Consider the following 19794-nt stretch of genomic DNA (forward strand, 5'->3'; position numbering starts at 1 on the left):
CTGCTGGAAAAATCCCATCTTCTGCTTTGTGGCTTGAACAGGATTAAAAGGGTTACCTGCAACTATAATAAAGGTTGTAATTACAGTATTAAGGAAATACTGACTAATAAAATTAATTTTCTTTTAAGTGTTGACTATAATTAAGGGAACATGTTCATGATCTCTGCAGTTGTTGATGGAGTTTTATTTCCCTCCTGGAATGGCATGATATTACACGGAGTCTGCAGTTTCCCTTCCAGTGTTTGCCTTGTAAATTCCCAGCGTTGCTGCCTGAGCTGGAAGGATGATTTGTGGTAATCAGCCAGTAGCTCAGATGACTGAGTGCTGGAAGCAGACCTGCTGAATCTGGCCTATTGAATGCTCTTGTAATACACACAAGGCCAAGCCACTATGAATGCTTTAATAGGCTCTCTCTACCAAATCTCCACTCACTCTGAAACTAATTGAACCCAAATAGAGTCACTGAAGTCTGTACCCGTCAATTCTACGCTGATCAATTGTAGTGGTACCAGTTTGACATAACTCCCCCAGGTTCCACCTACACATGAGGAAGAATTGAGGCCATTCTGTTTTGTGTAGATTCTGGAATTGTGAGTTGAAGGGGTCAAGTGTGAAGCGAGGAATAAGGGAGTATTGGTGGTTTGGAAAATATTGGAATCTATAATGAACAATGCCATTGTGGAACACTTGTAAAGAATGATACGATTAAGCAGAGTCTATGTGGATTTATGAAAGGAAAGTTATATTTGTTTAATATGCTGGAATTTTTAATGATGTGATGATTAGAACAGTTGAGGGATATTTAGAAGGCTTTTGATAAGGTCCCACACAAGCAATTGGACCCCAAATTGAAAACAGGCAGGATTATGGGTAATATAGCCACAGGGATTGAGAACTGGGATTCGAGAGAAAGCAAGAAGTGAGAATGTGGATCCCTTTCAGGTTGGCAGCTTTGTGACTAGCAGGTTTTACAGAGATCAGTGCTCAGGCCTTAATCTAGATTGACGGTTTGGCTGATAGGATTAGATGTTACATTTCACAGTTTGTTGAAGTTACTGAACTTGGTGGAATTGTGAGTATGGAGGAGAGTGTAAAGAGGCTTCACAGGGGATGTGGACAAGTTAGGAGCCTGCTCAGAACTGAACTGAGGAAAAATTTCTGTATCGAGTGGTAAATTTTAGAATTTACTACCATGGAGTTAATTTAAAATACATCAACAGATGTCTGGATGTTTATAGAAATGAAAGAACTTGGTGGTAGTGCAGGAAAATGGTGTTGAGGTGAAGAAGAAATAGTAGAGCAGGTTCGATGGGCTGAATGGTCTACCCCTGCTCCTTTTATATTTTTAGTGTTTTGTGGCCTTGTATTACCATAGAACTTTGCCATGAGCATTGTGTGAGATTTGACATCTCAAGATGCATGCAAGCACCAAGGGCACAGGGAATAATTTTAACTCCCAGAATTGGAGTAGGTCAATATGGAGAAGCATAAAGGCAGCCGGGCAAAAATTTGAATCTTTCCTTTGTTAAATTAGTTACCCATTTGTTTGTTTCAGTCAGCCGGCTAAGTGTTTGTGCTGTGAATAGAAATGTCTTGTTTTCCCTAATCAGGTGCCCGCTGCAGTGTCACATTTGGAATTTTGGCATCGGTACTTTTATAAATTACATCAGCTGGAGCAGGTTAGTAATTACTACAAATTCAGTACACTTCTCTTGCTGCTTAAATGTTTTGGATTGCTGTGTTGCTCTGTGAACGCAGAGAAATTTAGACCAGAATGAAAATTGGTTGTAAATTATTTTACTCTTAACCTGAAATGTCTACTTCACACCAACAAAATGATACAGTTTTTTGTTCCTGGTAATAATTCTAATTTCCAGTGTACAACTGTGCTGTTTGTTAGAAACAATACAGTTTTGGCTTTACTAATGAAAAGTGCAGTGCACTTTCTGTGTCAACATTGGAACACAGGAGGAGGTCTGTGTCAAATCTGAGCAGAACAATCTGGCTTCTTCCTCTAGCACTGTGACCTGTGCGTGCTCCTTCACCCATTGACTCCCTTTTGTTTGCCATTTGTATTGGGGAATTTGCAGCAGCCAGTTTATTGACCAACATCTCTGCAGGGTGTGGGGTATGGGGAGGATTCTGGAGGTCCCAGAGGAAGTCATGCAGCTGTGAAAGAGCATGCAAACCACAGACAGACATTACCTGTGTCTGGAGCTGTGAGAGGAGCACTAACTGCGACACTATCATCAGTGGAGGTGTGCAGGTAGGAGTGGCTCTCTGACTACAAAGGAAGTGGGTGTGAATGTCCTGCAGCTGACCAAAACAGTCCCACCCAGGCCTGCCTTTTGTACCTAATACATTCCAAGCTAGGGAAAGAGTAGGTCCCCTCACAGGCCAGTGGAGATGGAGGATGTTGGTGAGTTCCTCAACGGAGAGATGGATTGTGTGCAGTACTAGGGTAGGTTAACGATAGGGGAAAATGCTGAAGGGACAGTACTAGGGTAGGTTAACAATGGGTAGGGGAAAATGCTGAAGGGACAGTACTGGGGTAGGTTAACGACAGGGGCAAATGCTGAAGGGACAGTACTGGTGTAGGTTAACGACAGGGGCAAATGCTGAAGGGACAGTACTGGGGTAGGTTAACGATAGGGGAAAATGCTGAAGGAACAGTACTGGTGTAGGTTAACGACAGGGGCAAATGCTGAAGGGACAGTACTGGTGAGGTTAACGATAGAGGAACATGCTGAAGGGACAGTACTGGTGTAGGTTAAAGATAGGGGAAAATGCTGAAGGGACAGTACTGGGGTAGGTTAACGATAGGAGAAAATGCTGAAGGGACAGTACTAGGATAGGTTAACGATGGGTAGGGGAGAATGCTGAAGGGACAGTACTGGGGTAGGTTAACGATAGGGGAAAATAATGAAGGGACAGTACTGGGGTAGGTTAACGATAGGGCAAAATGCTGAAGGGACAGTACTGGGGTAGGTTAACGATAGGGGAAAATGCTGAAGGGACAGTACTGGGATAGGTTAACGATAGGGGAAAATGCTGAAGGGACAGTACTGGGGTAGGTTAACGATGGGTAGGGGAAAATGCTGAAGGGACAGTACTGGTGTAGGTTAACGATGGGTAGGGGAAAATGCTGAAGAGACAGTACTGGGGTAGGTTAACGATAGGGGAAGGGACAATACTGGGGTAGGTTAACGATAGGGGAAAATGCTGAAGGGACAGTCCTGGGGTAGGTTAACGATAGGGGAAAATAATGAAGGGACAGTACTGGGGTAGGTTAACGATAGGGGAAAATGCTGAAGAGACAGTACTGGGGTAGGTTAACGATAGGGGAAAATGCTGAAGGGACAGTACTGGAGTAGGTTAACGACAGGGGAAAATGCTGAAGGGACAGTACTGGGGTAGGTTAACGATGGGTAGGGGAGAATGCTGAAGGGACAGTACTGGGGTAGGTTAACGATAGGGGAAAATGCTGAAGGGACAGTACTAGGGTAGGTTAACGATAGGGGAAAATGCTGAAGGGACAGTACTAGGATAGGTTAACGATGGGTAGGGGAGAATGCTGAAGGGACAGTACTGGGGTAGGTTAACGATAGGGGAAAATGCTGAAGGGACAGTACGAGGATAGGTTAACGATGGGTAGGGGAGAATGCTGAAGGGACAGTACTGGGGTAGGTTAACGATAGGAGGAAATGCTGAAGGGACAGTACTGGGATAGGTTAACGATAGGGGAAAATGCTGAAGGGACAGTACTGGGGTAGGTTAACGATAGGGGAAAATGCTGAAGGGACAGTACTGGGGTAGGTTAACGATAGGGGAAAATGCTGAAAGGACAGTACTGGGGTAGGTTAACGATGGGTAGGGGAAAATGCTGAAGAGACAGTACTGGTGTAGGTTAATGATAGGGGAAAATGCTGAAGGGACAGTACTGGGGTAGGTTAACGATGGGTAGGGGAAAATGCTGAAGAGACAGTACTGGGGTAGGTTAACGATAGGGGAAAATGCTGAAGGGACAATACTGGGGTAGGTTAACGATAGGGGAAAATGCTGAAGGGACAGTACTGGGGTAGGTTAACGATAGGGGAAAATGCTGAAGGGACAGTACTGGGGTAGGTTAACGATAGGGGAAAATGCTGAAGGGACGGTACTGGGGTAGGTTAACAATAGGGGAAAATGCTGAAGGGACAATACTGGGGTAGGTTAACGATAGGGGAAAATGCTGAAGGGACAGTACTGGGGTAGGTTAACGATGGGTAGGGGAAAATGCTGAAGGGACAGTACTGGTGTAGGTTAACGATGGGTAGGGGAAAATGCTGAAGGGACAGTACTGGTGTAGGTTAACGATAGGGGAAAATGCTGAAGGGACAGTACTGGGGTAGGTTAACAATAGGGGAAAATGCTGAAGGGAAAGTACTAGGGTAGGTTAACGACAGGTAGGGGAAAATGCTGAAGGGACAGTACTGGGATAGGTTAACGATAGGGGAAAATGCTGAAGGGACAGTACTGGGGTAGGTTAACGATAGGGGAAAATGCTGAAGGGACAGTACTGGGGTAGGTTAACGATAGGGGAAAATGCTGAAGGGACAGTACTGGGGTAGGTTAACGATAGGGGAAAATGCTGAAGGGACAGTACTGGGGCAGGTTAACGATGGGTAGGGGAGAATGCTGAAGGGACAGTACTGGTGTAGGTTAACGATAGGGGAAAATGCTGAAGGGACAGTACTGGGGTAGGTTAACGATAGGGGAAAATGCTGAAGGGACAGTACTGGGGTAGGTTAACGATGGGTAGGGGAGAATGCTGAAGGGACAGTACTGGGGTAGGTTAACGATAGGGCAAAATGCTGAAGGGACGGTACTGGGGTAGGTTAACGATAGGGTAAAATGCTAAAGGGACAGTACTGGGATAGGTTAACGATAGGGGAAAATGCTGAAGGGACAGTACTGGGGTAGGTTAACGATAGGGGAAAATGCTGAAGGGACAGTACTGGGGTAGGTTAACGATAGGGGAAAATGCTGAAGGGACGGTACTGGCGTAGGTTAACGATGGGTAGGGGAGAATGCTGAAGGGACAGTACTGGGGTAGGTTAACGATAGGGGAAAATGCTGAAGGGACAGTACTGGGGTAGGTTAACGATAGGGGAAAATGCTGAAGGGACAGTACTGGGGTAGGTTAACGATGGGTAGGGGAAAATGCTGAAGAGATAGTACTGGTGTAGGTTAATGATAGGGGAAAATGCTGAAGGGACAGTACTGGGGTAGGTTAACGATGGGTAGGGGAAAATGCTGAAGAGACAGTACTGGGGTAGGTTAACGATAGGGGAAAATGCTGAAGGGACAATACTGGGGTAGGTTAACGATAGGGGAAAATGCTGAAGGGACAGTACCGGGGTAGGTTAACGATAGGGGAAAATGCTGAAGGGACAGTACTGGGGTAGGTTAACGATAGGGGAAAATGCTGAAGGGACGGTACTGGGGTAGGTTAACGATAGGGGAAAATGCTGAAGGGACAATACTGGGGTAGGTTAACGATAGGGGAAAATGCTGAAGGGACAGTACTGGGGTAGGTTAACGATGGGTAGGGGAAAATGCTGAAGGGACAGTACTGGTGTAGGTTAACGATGGGTAGGGGAAAATGCTGAAGGGGCAGTACTGGGGTAGGTTAACGATTGGGGAAAATGCTGAAGGTGCAGTACTAGGGTAGGTTAACGATGGGTAGGGGAAAATGCTGAAGGGACAGTACTGGTGTAGGTTAACGATAGGGTAAAATGCTGAAGGGATGGGGCAGTACTGGGTAAGGCAAGTTAATATTCAGTTCTGCTTCAGTAACCTGTCCCAGTGGTTTACTATCAATAGGATAATTTCCAGTGGCATTTTTGGTACATGTTAAGTAAAACTGTGATTGCTTGCAGGAGGAAAGCCGGAGGATAGCACTGAAGCAGAGAGCAGAGCAAACTTCTCATTCAGAGGAGCTCAGATGGGAGGAGGAAGAGGGTAAGAACATATTTACTGTGGGTAATAAGCTTGTAAGTTGTAGGTTAGAAATAAATACTTTTTTGAGGTCTCATTGAAATTTCAATGAATGTAAAGATGCTCCTGATTGTTTGTGCTGATGATTGAAAGCTGTTATTAGCATGTTTTAAAAAAAACGTCTGGGGATCATTTGCATTGCTGTGTCACACCAGGTCCCTCTCAGATTTGTAAGTTTTGAAGCTTCCTTTCATCTGCAATTTGATCGCTTTGTTGGATCTGTGTTTATTTTCTGATCCTTGAGGTTCTTCTAGGAGTCAAGCGTGGTGAGCAGTCTTAAATTCTTAATGATTGTGTATTTCAAAGTACAGGCAAACATACAAATACTAAGCAAACTAAATCAAGACCTGAGAAACAAAGCTAAGATGAATGAAAAGCAGTCAAAAGCTGAAGATAGAATAAAATAAAGACCATAAGACCATCTGGCCCACTGAGTCTGCTCCACCATTTAATCATGGCTGATCCTGTTTTTTCTTTCCTCCTCAACCCCAGTTCCTGGCCTTCGCCCCATAACCTTTGGTGCCATGTGCAATCAAGAATCTATTAATCTCTGCCTCAAATACACCCAATGACCTGGCTGCCACAGTAGCCTGTGGCAACAGATTCCACAAATTCACCACCCTTTGGCTGAAGAAATTTCTCCGCATCTTTGTTTTTGAAAGGGCGTCCCTCTATCCTGAGGCTGTGCCCTCTTGTCCTAGACTCCCCCACCATGGGAAACATCCTTTCCATATCTACTCCGTCTAAGCTTTTCAACATTCAAAAGGTTTCAATGAGATCTCCCCTTCATCCTTCTGAATTCCAGCGAGTACAAACCTCGCCATCAAACGTTCCTCGTATGATAACCCTTTCATTCCTGGAATCATCCTTGTGAACCTCCTCTGGACCCTCTCCAATGCCAGCACATCTTTTCTAAGAGGAGGAGCCCAAAACTGTTCATAATACTTAAGGTGAGGCCTCACCAGTGCCTCATAAAGATGGCGCCTGTGAAAAATCAATCAAATTTATAGCCTACATAAGAAGAGTTCCTTAGATAAAATAAACCAATCACCAGTTGCACAATTACATCACGTGGGTAATGTGCTAATACTAGCTAATGAAAAGTGAGTTTAGCTGCTATACTACTTTCTGCCAATGATTGTGAAAAATACATGAGTTTTTTAAAAAGTACAAATCTTATAAAAAGCATTATGGAAGAAAGTGTTTTCCAGCACTTCCCACAGATGCTGTCTGAAATAGAATGTAGAAGCTTTGGCCCACAATGTTTTGAACTGAATTAATTCAAACTAGTAATTGATGGTCTAGACCAGTGGTCCCCAACCACCGGGCTGCGAGGAAACGATATGATTTGGCGATATGAAACGATACGAGTCAGCTGCACCTTTCCTTATTCCCTGTCATGCATTGTTGAACTTGAAATAACCTACCAAATCATACCAAATAATACATAAAACCTAAAATAACACTAACATATAGTAAAATCAGGAATTATATGATAAATACACAGCCTCTATAAAGTAGAAATAATGTATGTACAGTGTAGTTTCACTTAACAGAATGGGGATGTTTAAGCCAAAACCGATTTGTAGAGAAAAAAATCGACACGTACACACATGCGCACACTGGTGCCCGCGCAAGGCTTCATGGTCATGGTAGTCTTTTTCAGGGGAAACACAAGTGTCCCGTATTTGACTGCTACTTTTGTCCCTTATTTGGGAGTGAGAAAGTTGGCAACCCTACTTGAACAACACCCCCCCCCCCCCTTACTGTCGGTCGGTCCACAAGAATATTGTCGATATTAAAGCGGTCCGCGGTGCAAAAATGGTTGGGGACCCCCGGTCTATACTAGTCTCTGCTGCTTACTCTCTTTTTTATTTATTTTTATATATATATATATTTTTTTTTAAAAACTTGCACAACCCAGCACATCTCTTTTGAACATACCCCCTCACGTTAAATACACGCCCTCTGGTGTTAGTCATTCTGACCCTAGGGAAAAAGTACTGGCTGTCTACTCTTATCTATGCTTGTCATACTTTTATAAACTTTTATCAGGTTTACCTTCAGTCTTCACTGTTCCGGAAAAAAAACAATCCAGGTTTACATATTCTCTCCTTATAGCTCATGACCTCTAATCATGGTGAGCATCTTCTGACCCTTGCTAAAACCTCAAAATCCTCCCTGTAATGGGCACAATCAGAGCTGAATGTAATACTGAAGATGCGGCCTAAATAGTGTTTGAAACTGCAACGTTACTTCCTGACTCTTGAACTCAGTGCTTTGAATAATAAAGGCAATCTTGCTGTAAGCCTTCTTTACTACCGTACTTGTGCAACCACTTTCAGAGAGCTATGGACTTGCCCCCAACGATTACTCTGTACATAAGTATCCTGCCAATAACTGTGTACTGTCCTTTACATTTGATCTCCCAAAGACTTGGCCGGACTGGCCAAAGGTTTCCGGCATTTTCTGTTCTGCAATCGGTTGATCCTTCCAAGTGTACACATTTCATCCTTTCTCCCTTACTGGATCTTCAGTTTTTTATTCCCGGATCATTGTTATTTGAATACTTTCTACTTTTTATCAGAATTATTTTATTTCTTGAAAAGTGCTTACAAAGTCACAAAACCCACTTACAGTAAGTCTGCCTTTGTGTCTCCCAACATTTAGCAATAAATGCACTTTCGGCATCTCTGAGTTACAAGTATTCTTTTCAGTTATCATACTTTATGCGGTTAAATCAATAGTAATCCCTGCGAGCTAATCTGTGTTGCATTTGTTGCATTACCATTTAGCTTCCTCTCACAGAGCTACTTATAGAATCATTTTCTCAGGAAATTTTAACGGCCTGAGAAATAGTGCACCAATCTGATATTCTGCTGATGGAACTGATTTTATTGAAAGAGCTTGCATTGCGGGAGGAGATCACTTGGTTTCTCAGCCATTACTAGTACCTCAAATACAGTTATCATCTTCTGTTTAAATGTGGGTGGAAGACATTCTGGAGTACTCAAAACCAGACAGTTTTACAATTATAATATTTCAACTTGAAGAAAAGCTGATAATTGTAAAATTGTGTAAATAAATGCCTTAGTGTAAGTCATCAAGTCAGTAAATGGCATTTTCATAATGACGTTTTACTTTGTGCAGTGAATCTCGGCCAGTAATATGACCTGGGAATATTTACATTTTCCATGGTTAAAATTTGGTTGCATATAATGAAAGAAAGAAATGATTCTATTCATGATTGTACTGTTGCAGATGAATTTGTCGGGGCTTTGCCTCAAACCACGGACCTTCACCGTGTGGCAGTGTTACCTGTGCAGTCTCCAGTGTTGTGCTCCAGCACAGAGAACTCAGTTGAGCTGCAGAGTATTGATGCCACAGATGTTGGGCAACTATCACTGAAAGACCAACCTGTAACTGCTGAACAAAGCCCTGTAGAGCTCCAACTGAAAAGCCAGATCTCCACTTCCAGTGAGACGTCAAGGTCTGAGGACACTGTGAAAGAGTTTGCAGAGGACATAGGGGAAACCACTGTGGCTGAGCAGGAATTGAAGCCCAAGATTCCCAAGACCAAGGACAGGCTTTCTACCTTGGCCAAAGATGTAAATGGGTCCACAAGCGATCAAAAGACAAAGGACACTGATGGAATGGTAACTGAAGCAAAGACGACAGTGAGAATGGAAAATGCTAAAGAGGATGGACCAGTTGATTTGAGAGTCTATGAACTCAATTCAGACAGTGGAAAGTCAACACCTTCTAATAATGGAAAGAAAGGTAATTATTACAAATGTGTCTAAATGTATAAGGAGGGATAGAAGTGGGGGAGAATCTGAATAGAAAATTACTTGATATACTAAATTAAACTAAAAAATATTAAGGTATATTTAACAGCAGTGACAGTTCGTTTGAATGTTATTAATTTTAATAATATCACCAGATCAAGTGGAATTTCTTGCTCTGATCCTGCATTTTAAATAATTGTAATCAGTGGTTTATTTGTTATGTGAGGTACAACTGTATTATCCAACCCAGTTACACCTGAAAGAATTGTGTTTAAATCTCACTCTGCAGCTATATGAACCATTGAGGTTCAGGATAACACTGCAGCAAAGGAAGCATAAACTTGAAAATGAACAGACCACATTCTCTGCCCTTTTTGGTGTGTTAGGCAGCGATCAGTGGTTGGGCTCCAGCTATTCAAATCATTGTGATATTGAGGATGAGGAAACAACATGACGAATGTCTAATTTTGGCATTACACTGGAAATTGGGACAAACTGGGTGTGGATAGACTGGATGGGCTGAAGGATCTGTATCCATCTATAACTCTTGATGATCATTACAGTACGTAGATTGGAATTGTGAGTAATGTGCAGAAAGGTTTCATGATGATTTACACAAGTTGGGTTCTGAGTGGCTGAAACATGATTTAAAGTAGATAAATGTAAAGTTCACTTTGGTGGAAATATCAGAAAGGCAGGATATTGCTTAAAGAGTTATAGACTGTGGGCTTCTATTTTTCAGAGGGACCTAGGTGCCATTAACAACACCTGCTGAAAGCAAATGTGGGTGCAGTTTGTTAAGAAGGCAGAGGTTCTTTGGCCTTCAGTGCATGAGGTTGTGTGTACAGGAGCAAAGATGTGGTGGTATCCGTTAGTCTCGCGAGACCATGGATCTGCACCTGGAAAGTCTTGCTTCAGTCTGTGTTAGAGTCGCGTCTGTTGTGGCTGTAGAGGCCCACACGGGAGTGACAGTCTCGGCTGCAGCCACTGCACTTGAAGGCACTGTCCCCGGAGCAAAGATATCTTGGTACAACTTAGAGCCAGATTTATTATCACTGACACGTGCTGTGAAATGTGGTGTTTTGTAGGTCCTTGGTGAGACCACACTGGAGTTTTTGTTTTCTCACCCAAGGTGAGAGGTACTGTATGTGTCAGACTAATTCCTGCAGTGGCAGGTCTGTTGTAAGAGGTGAGATTCAGTTGACTAGAGGTTTGGAGAAAAAGAGTGGAGATATGCAAAGTACTGGGGAGGCTAAACATGCAGGATGCAGGGAGAGTATATCTCCTGTCATGGATCTGGATTCTAGAGCAACACCCACAATCTGATGGAGGGACACCTGGTCTCACCTATCACTTGTCAGCTTGTACTCCCTCAGCTCCTCCCACCACCTTATTCTGGCTTTTGCCCCCTTCCTTTTCAGTCCTGATGAAAGGTCTCGGCCTGAAATGTTGTCTGTGTACTCCCCTACATCAATGCTGCCTGACTTCCTGAGTTCTTCCATTTTACGTGTGTTGCTCAAGATTTCCAACACTTGCAGAATCTGTTCTGTTTAAAATGAATTTAAATGGCAGGTTATCCTTTCAATCTCATTTTACAACAGAGGAGGAATTTTTTTTTTTAGTCAGAATAGCGTATTCTCTACCACTGAAAGCCATTGAGGCCAGGTTGTTGTATGAGGGGATTGCTTTCCAAGCATGAAAAGACAAGAAGAGGCGCAGAGAGAGGGGAAATATACTATTGAGGTCACAGATCAGTAGCATATTGAGTGACACTGGGTGTGAAGGTTTGAAGACAGGGTTTCTGAGCTTTAAAATCCATAGAACATTGAAGCAAGAACTTCGACATGGATTCAGTGGTATTTTGTATTAGAACTCTCCCATCACTGGGATCCAGAGACAGATCCAGCTGCAACAAATAATAAGCCTTTGCTATCAAAATGAAATGCTGGAAATCCTTGCAAGTGTTTGGGACAAGAGGAACAGTTCACAGTCCATTGACCCTGTGAGAGTGAGGAACAAGGACGTTTTAATGAAATACTGGAAGTCCTCGGAAGTGTTTGGGACGAGAGTAATATTTCGCGTTCCATTGATCCTGGGAGAGTGAGGAATAAATAAGTTTTAAGTTGCAGGATGGCAAAGGGGTAAAAATCAACAAAAGCAGTACATTCTCTGACCAGAAATAAGGTGCTAGGGAAGATATTCTCTGTAACTCTTACACTTTGTTTCTTGTTTTACCTTGTACAATCCCAGTGCACTGTGTAATGAATTGATCTGTATGAACATTAGGCAAAATGAATTTTTACTTGGTCCTTGGTACCTGTGACAATGAGTATCCAATTCCAATTGCAGAAGACATTAGGAGAGCAAGGGAAGTGTCTTCATTCATGAAAAGCAGCATAGATAATGCCAGGTATTTACAGGCCAGTGAGTCTAATGTTAGTGGTAGAGAAGTTATCAGAGCTAATCACAACTAATCTTTATAAGATATTGGAACACAATTACTCCATTTGGCCATTTGAGTCTCCTGTGCCATTTCATCATGACTGATCCATTTCCCTCGCAGCCTCAATCTCTTGCCTTGTCCCCGCATCCCTTCATGCCCTGACTAATCAAGAATCCATCCATCTCTGCCCTAAATTTACCTGATGACTTGGCCTCCTCAGTCACCTGATTTTTTTTAATATATGGATGCTCCAAAGTTGAGGCAGTGTGGTTGATGTAGTTTATGTGACCGTCAGTATGGCCTGTGATAAAATCTTGCTTGGAAGGTTGTTCCAAAAGTAAGTAAGAGCTTTAGGTATCTCAGGCAAGTTGGCAAATCACATCCAAAGTTGGCTGAGTTACACAGGTAGAGTGTGGTGGGGGAGGATGGCTTTTGTGTTTGGACATCTGTGACCAGTGTTGGAACATCTGATGTTTGTAAAACAAATTCAAAGTAAAATTTATAATTAGAGTACATGCGTGTCACCACGTACAACTCTGAGATTCTTTTTCTGTGGGCATACTTGGCAAATCTATAGAGGAGGAACTGTTAACTGTAAGCAAACTGCATATGGAGATATAAATAACTAATGAGCATGAAATAACAAATTAACAAAGTCCTTAAATGAGTGAAGTTATCCCCTTTTGTTCAAGAGTCAGATGGCTGAGGGGTAGTAACTGTTCTTGAATGTGGTGGAGTGAGTCCTATTGCTCCTGTACCACCTTCCAGATGGCAGCAGCAAGAAGAGAGCGTGTAAGAAGTATAATTGATAACTTTGCAGATGAGAGGAAAATTAGGGTTATTGTTGGTGAGGAGGGTAATCTTAAATCTGATCAGCTGGTGAATTGGGTAGGACCCTGATAGATTTATTTACTTGTAAAACAAGACGGAGTAGGCACCACCGGCCCTTTGAGCTGTGCTGGCCCAGCAACTTCGTGACAACCCTGATTTAGCGCTAACCTAATCATGGAACAGTTTACAATGATCATTTCACCTACCGATATGTCTTTGGTCTGTGGGAGGAAAGCGAAGCACCTGGAGAAAACTACGCATTCCATGGGAAGGACGTACAGGTGGAACTCAATCCTAGTAAGTGTGTGGTTATGCATTTTGGGAGGTCTCATAAGGTGGTCGTATCCCATGGATGGTGGGACTGGAGGTGCAGAAATCTGACCACGCGTTTTCAAAGGGAACAGTAAAATGTATTAAGGTGTTCATTATGTTTGCAGCTGGAGTCTGTGGTGAGGAAGGCAAATGTGATCTTAGCATTCATTTCAAGAGGACTAGAATATCAAAGCAAGAATGTAATGTTGAAACTTTAAGCACTGGTGAGGCTTCACTTGGAGTATTAAGACAAAACTGCTCATAGAAAGGATGTGCTGAAACTGGAGAGGGTTTAAAGGTGGTTCATGAGAATGATTCCAGGATTGAATGACTTATCATATGAAGAGCGTTTGATGGCTCTGGGCCTGTACTCACAAGAATTCAGAAGAATGAAGGGTGTCCTAATTGAAACCTTTCGAATGGTGAAATGCCTTGATAAAGTGAATGTGGAAAGGATGTTTCCTATGGTGGCAGAGGGTGCAGCCTCAGAATAGAGGGGCATATTTTTAGAATGGAGATGAGGAATTTTCTTAGCCAGAGGTTGGTGAATCTGGAATTTGTGGCCACAGGAAGCTATGGAGGCCAAGTCATTGGGTATATTTAAGGTTAGTAGATTTTTGATTTCTCAAGGCGTGAAGGCATATGGGGAGAAAGCAGGGGATTGGGTCTGAGTGGGAAAATGGATCAGCCATGATGAAATGGTGGAGCAGACTCGATGGGCCAAATGGCCTAATTCTGCTCTTGTATCTTATGGTCTTAAGTATTTTATTAATTAGGAGTAGAGTGAATATTAAATAAATTACATAGTTGTATGTTGAGTGGGTAGCTATAGAAAGGGATGTTTCTGAATCAGAGGTAAATAGGTTTACAGACTTGTCAGTTCCTTTGTAGCCTGGGAACTATTTATATTGAAAGTGGAAGGACCTCGATGTCGAAGTCCTTGCAGGCAGGCACTCTAGGAAAGTGATGTAGGTTGCAGCTGAGATGCTGGCCTTCACTAGCCAAGATGTAGACCATTGTAAAGCCTTTGTTAGTCACTGCCGGAGTATTGTGTGTGAGTTTGATTGCCAGGGAACACAAAGGCTTTTACTGCACCGGAGAAGGGCAGAGTTGCCTGCGATGGAACACTTTGGTTATGAGGGGAGACAGGATTGACCGAGTGTTTTTCTGGAGTTGAGGAGGCTGAGGGAGGTGTGATTGAGGTATATCAAGTTATGAGGGGTGCAGACAAATAGACTGTAGGAAACATTTCCTTAAATCGGTGTAGATAAAACTAGAGAATATATATTCAGGGTAAGGCAGGTAAGTGATTTAGAGGGGGTGAGAGGAGAGAACATTTTGACCCGGAGAGTGGTGAGTATAGGGTAGGTGGGGGAGGTAAGTGATTTAGAGGGGGTGTGAGGGGGTGCATTTTGACCCGGAGAGTGGTGAGTATAGGGTAGGGGGGGAATAGGTGATTTAGAGGGGGTGTGACGGGAGGGGAGACATTTTACCCCCAAGAGTGGTGAGTACAGAGCAAGAGGTGAGGGGGGACATTTTGACCCGGAGAGTGGTGAGTAGAGGGCAGAGGGGGAATAGGTGATTTAGAGGGGGTTTTGGGGGGGGAATATTTTGACCTGGAGAGTGGTGTAAGTATGAGGTATGCACGGAGAGCAATGAAAGCAGAATCATTGACATCATTGGAGAAGTGTGGAGACAAGCATTTGAATCAGCCAGGCTGATGGGGTGACTCTGTTTGAATCAGCCAGGCTGATGGGGTGACTCTGAATGAGTGCTTGTTGGTTCCATGTTCCATGCTCTGTCCCAGGGGCTCCAGTGATTAAAGGAGCTGCTGACACACGTCCTGATTCAGATGCACGAGCTACAAAAAGTGGTTGACACTTGTGGAGACAAAACGCAGGCGTAATTCGGCACATTAGGAGCACAACAGGTTCTGCAGACACAGGAAATTCAGAGGGGACACACAAAATACTGGAGGAACTCAGCAGGTTAGGCAGCATCCGTGAAGTGGAATAGAGTCAATGTTTTGGTCCTGATGAGACCCTTCACAGAACTAGAAACAAGGAAATTTGGTACAGAAAAGTTGAACAATAAAAATTGTTCAGTGCTAATCTAATTTGAGGAGATACTTCTGTGATTTACTAAAGATGTTTGAAGTTTTGGAATTGATTTTCCTTTCAGTAGTTCATCATATAGTTGTTTCCTTTAAAAGAAAATTAATTTCCGGAGTTTTGATTGCTTTTATTCTAAATAGATATTTATTTCAGGGTCGAGCACGGACATCAGTGAAGACTGGGAAAAAGACTTTGATCTGGACATGACTGAGGAAGAGGTTCAGTTAGCATTGTCCCGGGTGGATGTGACAGATCAGGTACAATACCTTTGCCTTGTGTCTGCTGTGTGTGTATGTGGAACTGAGTCCTGTCTGCCGTGTGCTTTCCTCAAGCAGAGCATCTCCAATAGGGGATGCCGTTCAGCTCTTCCAACCTGATGTACCTTTTAATAAGAACATGCCTGATCTAATTCATCTATTGCTGAAGGTCCTGATATCAAACTGATAAATGTTTTCTACATTACCCAGGAGAGTTGTTGAAGCTGGGTCACTGACTGCATTTATCAGTGTCCAGATGAGAATTGAATCACCTGTATGGACCGTGTGCCGTGAGATGGGATTAATGTGGTAGGGTGTCCACTGGTCGGCATGGATGAGTTGGATCAATTGGTCTGTTTTCATGCTGTGCAAATCTATGACTGGATTGAATTTACACCACTCTGTCTTCTGGTGGTCCCACTGTGTGCTGCAAGACCTGCCCTGGCATTAGGTAGACAGAAAACCATATGAGACACTTGGTCCTGTGGACATCTGTCCCTTTGATTATTGAATCCCCTGCAACTTCCAATGTGCATTTCTCCACCCCTCCCTGCATCGGGCAGTCTCCAACTCCAAGCTATGGTCATTATTCCTGCTGTTCTTTTGAACTTGTAGAAGGAAGCATGACCTATTGGACAAGATCGTCTTCTGTGGGTCTTACTTTCCTATTGCATTATGAGTGATAGCATTACTGTTCTGACATCATACAAAGGACAGAGAAGAATGTTTCAATATTGCCCTCCAGCAGAATGCTTCTCAGAGAAATTTCAGGGCATTTTATGAAGACATATGCTTCTCTGTGACTATCCTCAGAGGTTCGACTTCCAGCCATCTGCAGCCTGCTCTGTTGTGCCTCAGTCGTTATAAGGTTTTTGCTTTTTGGATTGAGTTTTTTTTTCTGCAAGTACTAGTTTACACCTAGTTGAGTCGCTAGGAAAATTAGAACACTGAGGAAGCAGTATTTTTACAAACTGATTTTGATTATTTTGTTTATTTTATCTGTCTGCTATCAGTGTCCAGATGAGAATTGAATCACCTGTATGGACCGTGTGCCATGATATGGGATTAATGTGGAAGGGTGTCCACTGGTCGGCACGGATGAGTGGGGGTGGGGGTGTGTGTGAGTGTGTATATCACTCCTTCCCTTTGCTAGCCTGCAGGTCACACCTTGGGCAAGGTTTAGCACCTGCTTAGCCCCCCGATCAGGATCACTTAAAGCCATGGGAGTAGGTGGTGGATGGTCATGAGCAGCTGGTGCACATAAAACCATAAGACATAGGAGCAGAATTAGGCTATTCAGCCCATTGAGTCTGCTCTGCCATTCTATTGTAGCTGATCCTGGATCCCACTCAATCCCATACACCTGCCTTCTTGCCATATCCTTCGATGCCTGACTGATCAGTAAACCATCAACTTCCACCTTAAATATACCCACGGACTTGGCCTCCGCTGCAATCTGTGGCAGAGCATTACACACATTTATTACTCTCTGGCTAAAAACATTCCTCCTTGCCTCTGTTCTAAAGGGTCGCCACTCAATTTTGAGGCTGTGCCCTCTAGTTCTGGGTACCCCCACCAGAGGAAACATTGTCTCCACATCTACCCTGTCTAGTCCTTTCAACATTCAGTAGGTTTCAATGAGATCCCCCTGCATTCTTTTAAATTCCAGTGAGTACAGATCCAAAGCTGCCAAATGCTTCTCGTGTGTTAACCCCTTCATTCCCAGAATTATCCTTGTGAACCTCCTCTGGACTCTCTCCAATGACAACACATCCTTTCTGAGGTAAAGGGCCCAAAACTGTTGTCGATATTCCAAGTGCAGCCTGACTAGTGTCTTATAAAGCCTCAGCATTATCTCCTTGCTTTTATATTCTATTCCCCTTGAAATAAATGCCAACATTGCATTTGCCGCCTTTACCACAGACTCAACCTGTACATTAACCTTCTGGGAGTCTTGCACGAGGATTCCTTAGTCCCTTTGCACCTCTGATGTTTGAATTTTCTCCCCATTTAGATAATAGTCTGCACTATTGATCCTTTTACCAAAATGCATTATCATACCTTTCCCAACCTTGTATTCCATCTGCCAGTTTTTTGCCAAGTCCTACTGCAATCGCATTGGTTCCTCAGCACTACCTACCCTTCCGCCTATCTTTGTATTTGCGCAAACTTTTCCACAAAACCATCAATTCCATTATCCAAATCATTTGCAAACCATGTGAAAAGTAGTGGTCCCAATACTGACCCCTGAGGAACACTACTAGTCACTGATGGTAAGCAGAAAAGGCCCCTTTATTCCCACTCACTGCCTCCTGCCTGTCAGCCATTTCTCTATCCGTGCCAGTATCTTTCCTGTAACACCATAGGATTTTATGTTGTTAAGCAGCTTCATGTGTGGCACCTTATCAAGTGCCTTCTGTAAATCTAAGTAAATGACATCCAGTGTCTCTCCTTTGTCGACCCTGGTTGTTACTTTCTCAAAGGACTCTAACAGATTTGTCAGGCATGATTTCCCTTTACAGAAACTATGCTGACTTCGAATTATTTTGTCATTAGTCTCCCTGAAACCTCATCCTTAATAATAGACTCCAACGCATTCCCAGCCACTGAAGTTAGGCAAATTGTCTTATAATTTCCTTTCTTTTGCCTTCCTTCCTTCTTAAAGAATGGAGTGACATTCTCCAGTCCTCTGAGACCATGCGGGATCAAGTGATTCTTGAAAGATCATGAGCAATGCATCCGTTATCTCTTCAGCAAACTCCCTCATGTCTCTGGGATGTAGTCTATTTGGTCCAGGTGACTTATCCACCTTAAGACCTTGGTGTAATGGTACTCACTCCTTCTCCCTGACACTCACGGACCTCTGGCACACTGCTAATGTCTTCCACAGTGGAGACTGATGCCAGGTACTTATAAAGTTCATCCGCCCTTTCTTTGTCCCCCATTACTACCTCACCAGCATAATTTTCCATAGGTTCAATATCAACCCTTGCACTTTTTATATAACTGAAAAAACTTTTAGTATCCTACTTTATATTATTGGCTAGTTTGTCCTCGTATTCAGTCTTTTCCCTTATAGCTTTTTTTAGTTGGCTTTCGTTGGATTTTAAAAGCTTACCCATCACCCAACTTCCCACTCACTTTTGCTACCTTGTATGTCATTTCCTTGGCTTTTATGCAGTCCTTGACTTCCCCTGTCAGTCACGGTTGCCTACTCCTGCCATTTGAGAACAATTCTGTGGGACATATCTATCCTGCACCTTGTGAACTATTCCCAGAAACTTCAGCCATCTCTGCTCTGCCACCATCCCCGCCAGTATTCTCCTCCAATCCATCTGGGCAAGTTCTTCTCTCGTGCCTCTGTAATTCCCTTTATTCCATTGCAATACTGATACAGTGAGTTAGGCTTCTCCTTCTCAAATTGCAGTATGAATTCAGTCATATTATGATCTGCCTCCTAAGGGTTCCTTTACATTAAACTTTGAAATAAGATCTGGGCTATTACACAACACCCAATCTAAAATGGCCTTTCCCTGACCAAGTAGGGTCAAGCACAAGCCAACCAATTTCTAATTGTGCCACGAGTTTGCCAACCTTATTCCAAATGTTACATGCATTTGAATACAGCATCTTCAGTCCTGCATTCTTCACCCTTTTGAATTTTGCCTCTGTGGTCCAATTTAACTCTTTGCTTTGTCTGCATTTGTACCCGGTCATTGGCTTGTTCGTCCTTACATTCATGTTACACCCATCATCTACTTGTAAACCTGCTACCTCATCCTCAGCTCTATCATACTGGTTCCCATCCCCCTGCCATATTAGTTTAAACCATTCCCTATAGCTCTAGTAAACACAGGTCCTGGTTATGTGACTTCTAGCATCAGGCAACCTCTGAAGAGCATTGATGACTGGGGTCACTTGTCTTGTAAAGACACTGCCCAGAAGAAGGCAATGGCAAACCACACCTGTAGAAGAATTTGCCAAGAACAGCCATGATGAAGTCTGGATTC

At 43.2% G+C, this 19794-nt stretch overlaps 1 protein-coding gene across 3 annotated transcripts in view; it reads left to right on the forward strand.

The window, feature by feature from the left end:
* Positions 1–19794, forward strand: part of bsdc1 (BSD domain containing 1) — a 46359-nt gene that overhangs the window by 21939 nt on the left and 4626 nt on the right. For all 3 annotated transcript variants that reach the window (XM_063034742.1, XM_063034743.1, XM_063034744.1), the window contains 4 exons: positions 1611–1679; positions 5922–6003; positions 9301–9819; positions 15681–15784. In XM_063034742.1, the coding sequence (XP_062890812.1) occupies positions 1611–1679; positions 5922–6003; positions 9301–9819; positions 15681–15784 (774 nt within the window). The remainder of the gene's footprint in view (positions 1–1610; positions 1680–5921; positions 6004–9300; positions 9820–15680; positions 15785–19794) is intronic.

This window comes from Mobula hypostoma, chromosome 28 (genome assembly GCF_963921235.1).
Source record: "Mobula hypostoma chromosome 28, sMobHyp1.1, whole genome shotgun sequence".
Taxonomy (NCBI): domain Eukaryota; kingdom Metazoa; phylum Chordata; class Chondrichthyes; order Myliobatiformes; family Myliobatidae; genus Mobula; species Mobula hypostoma.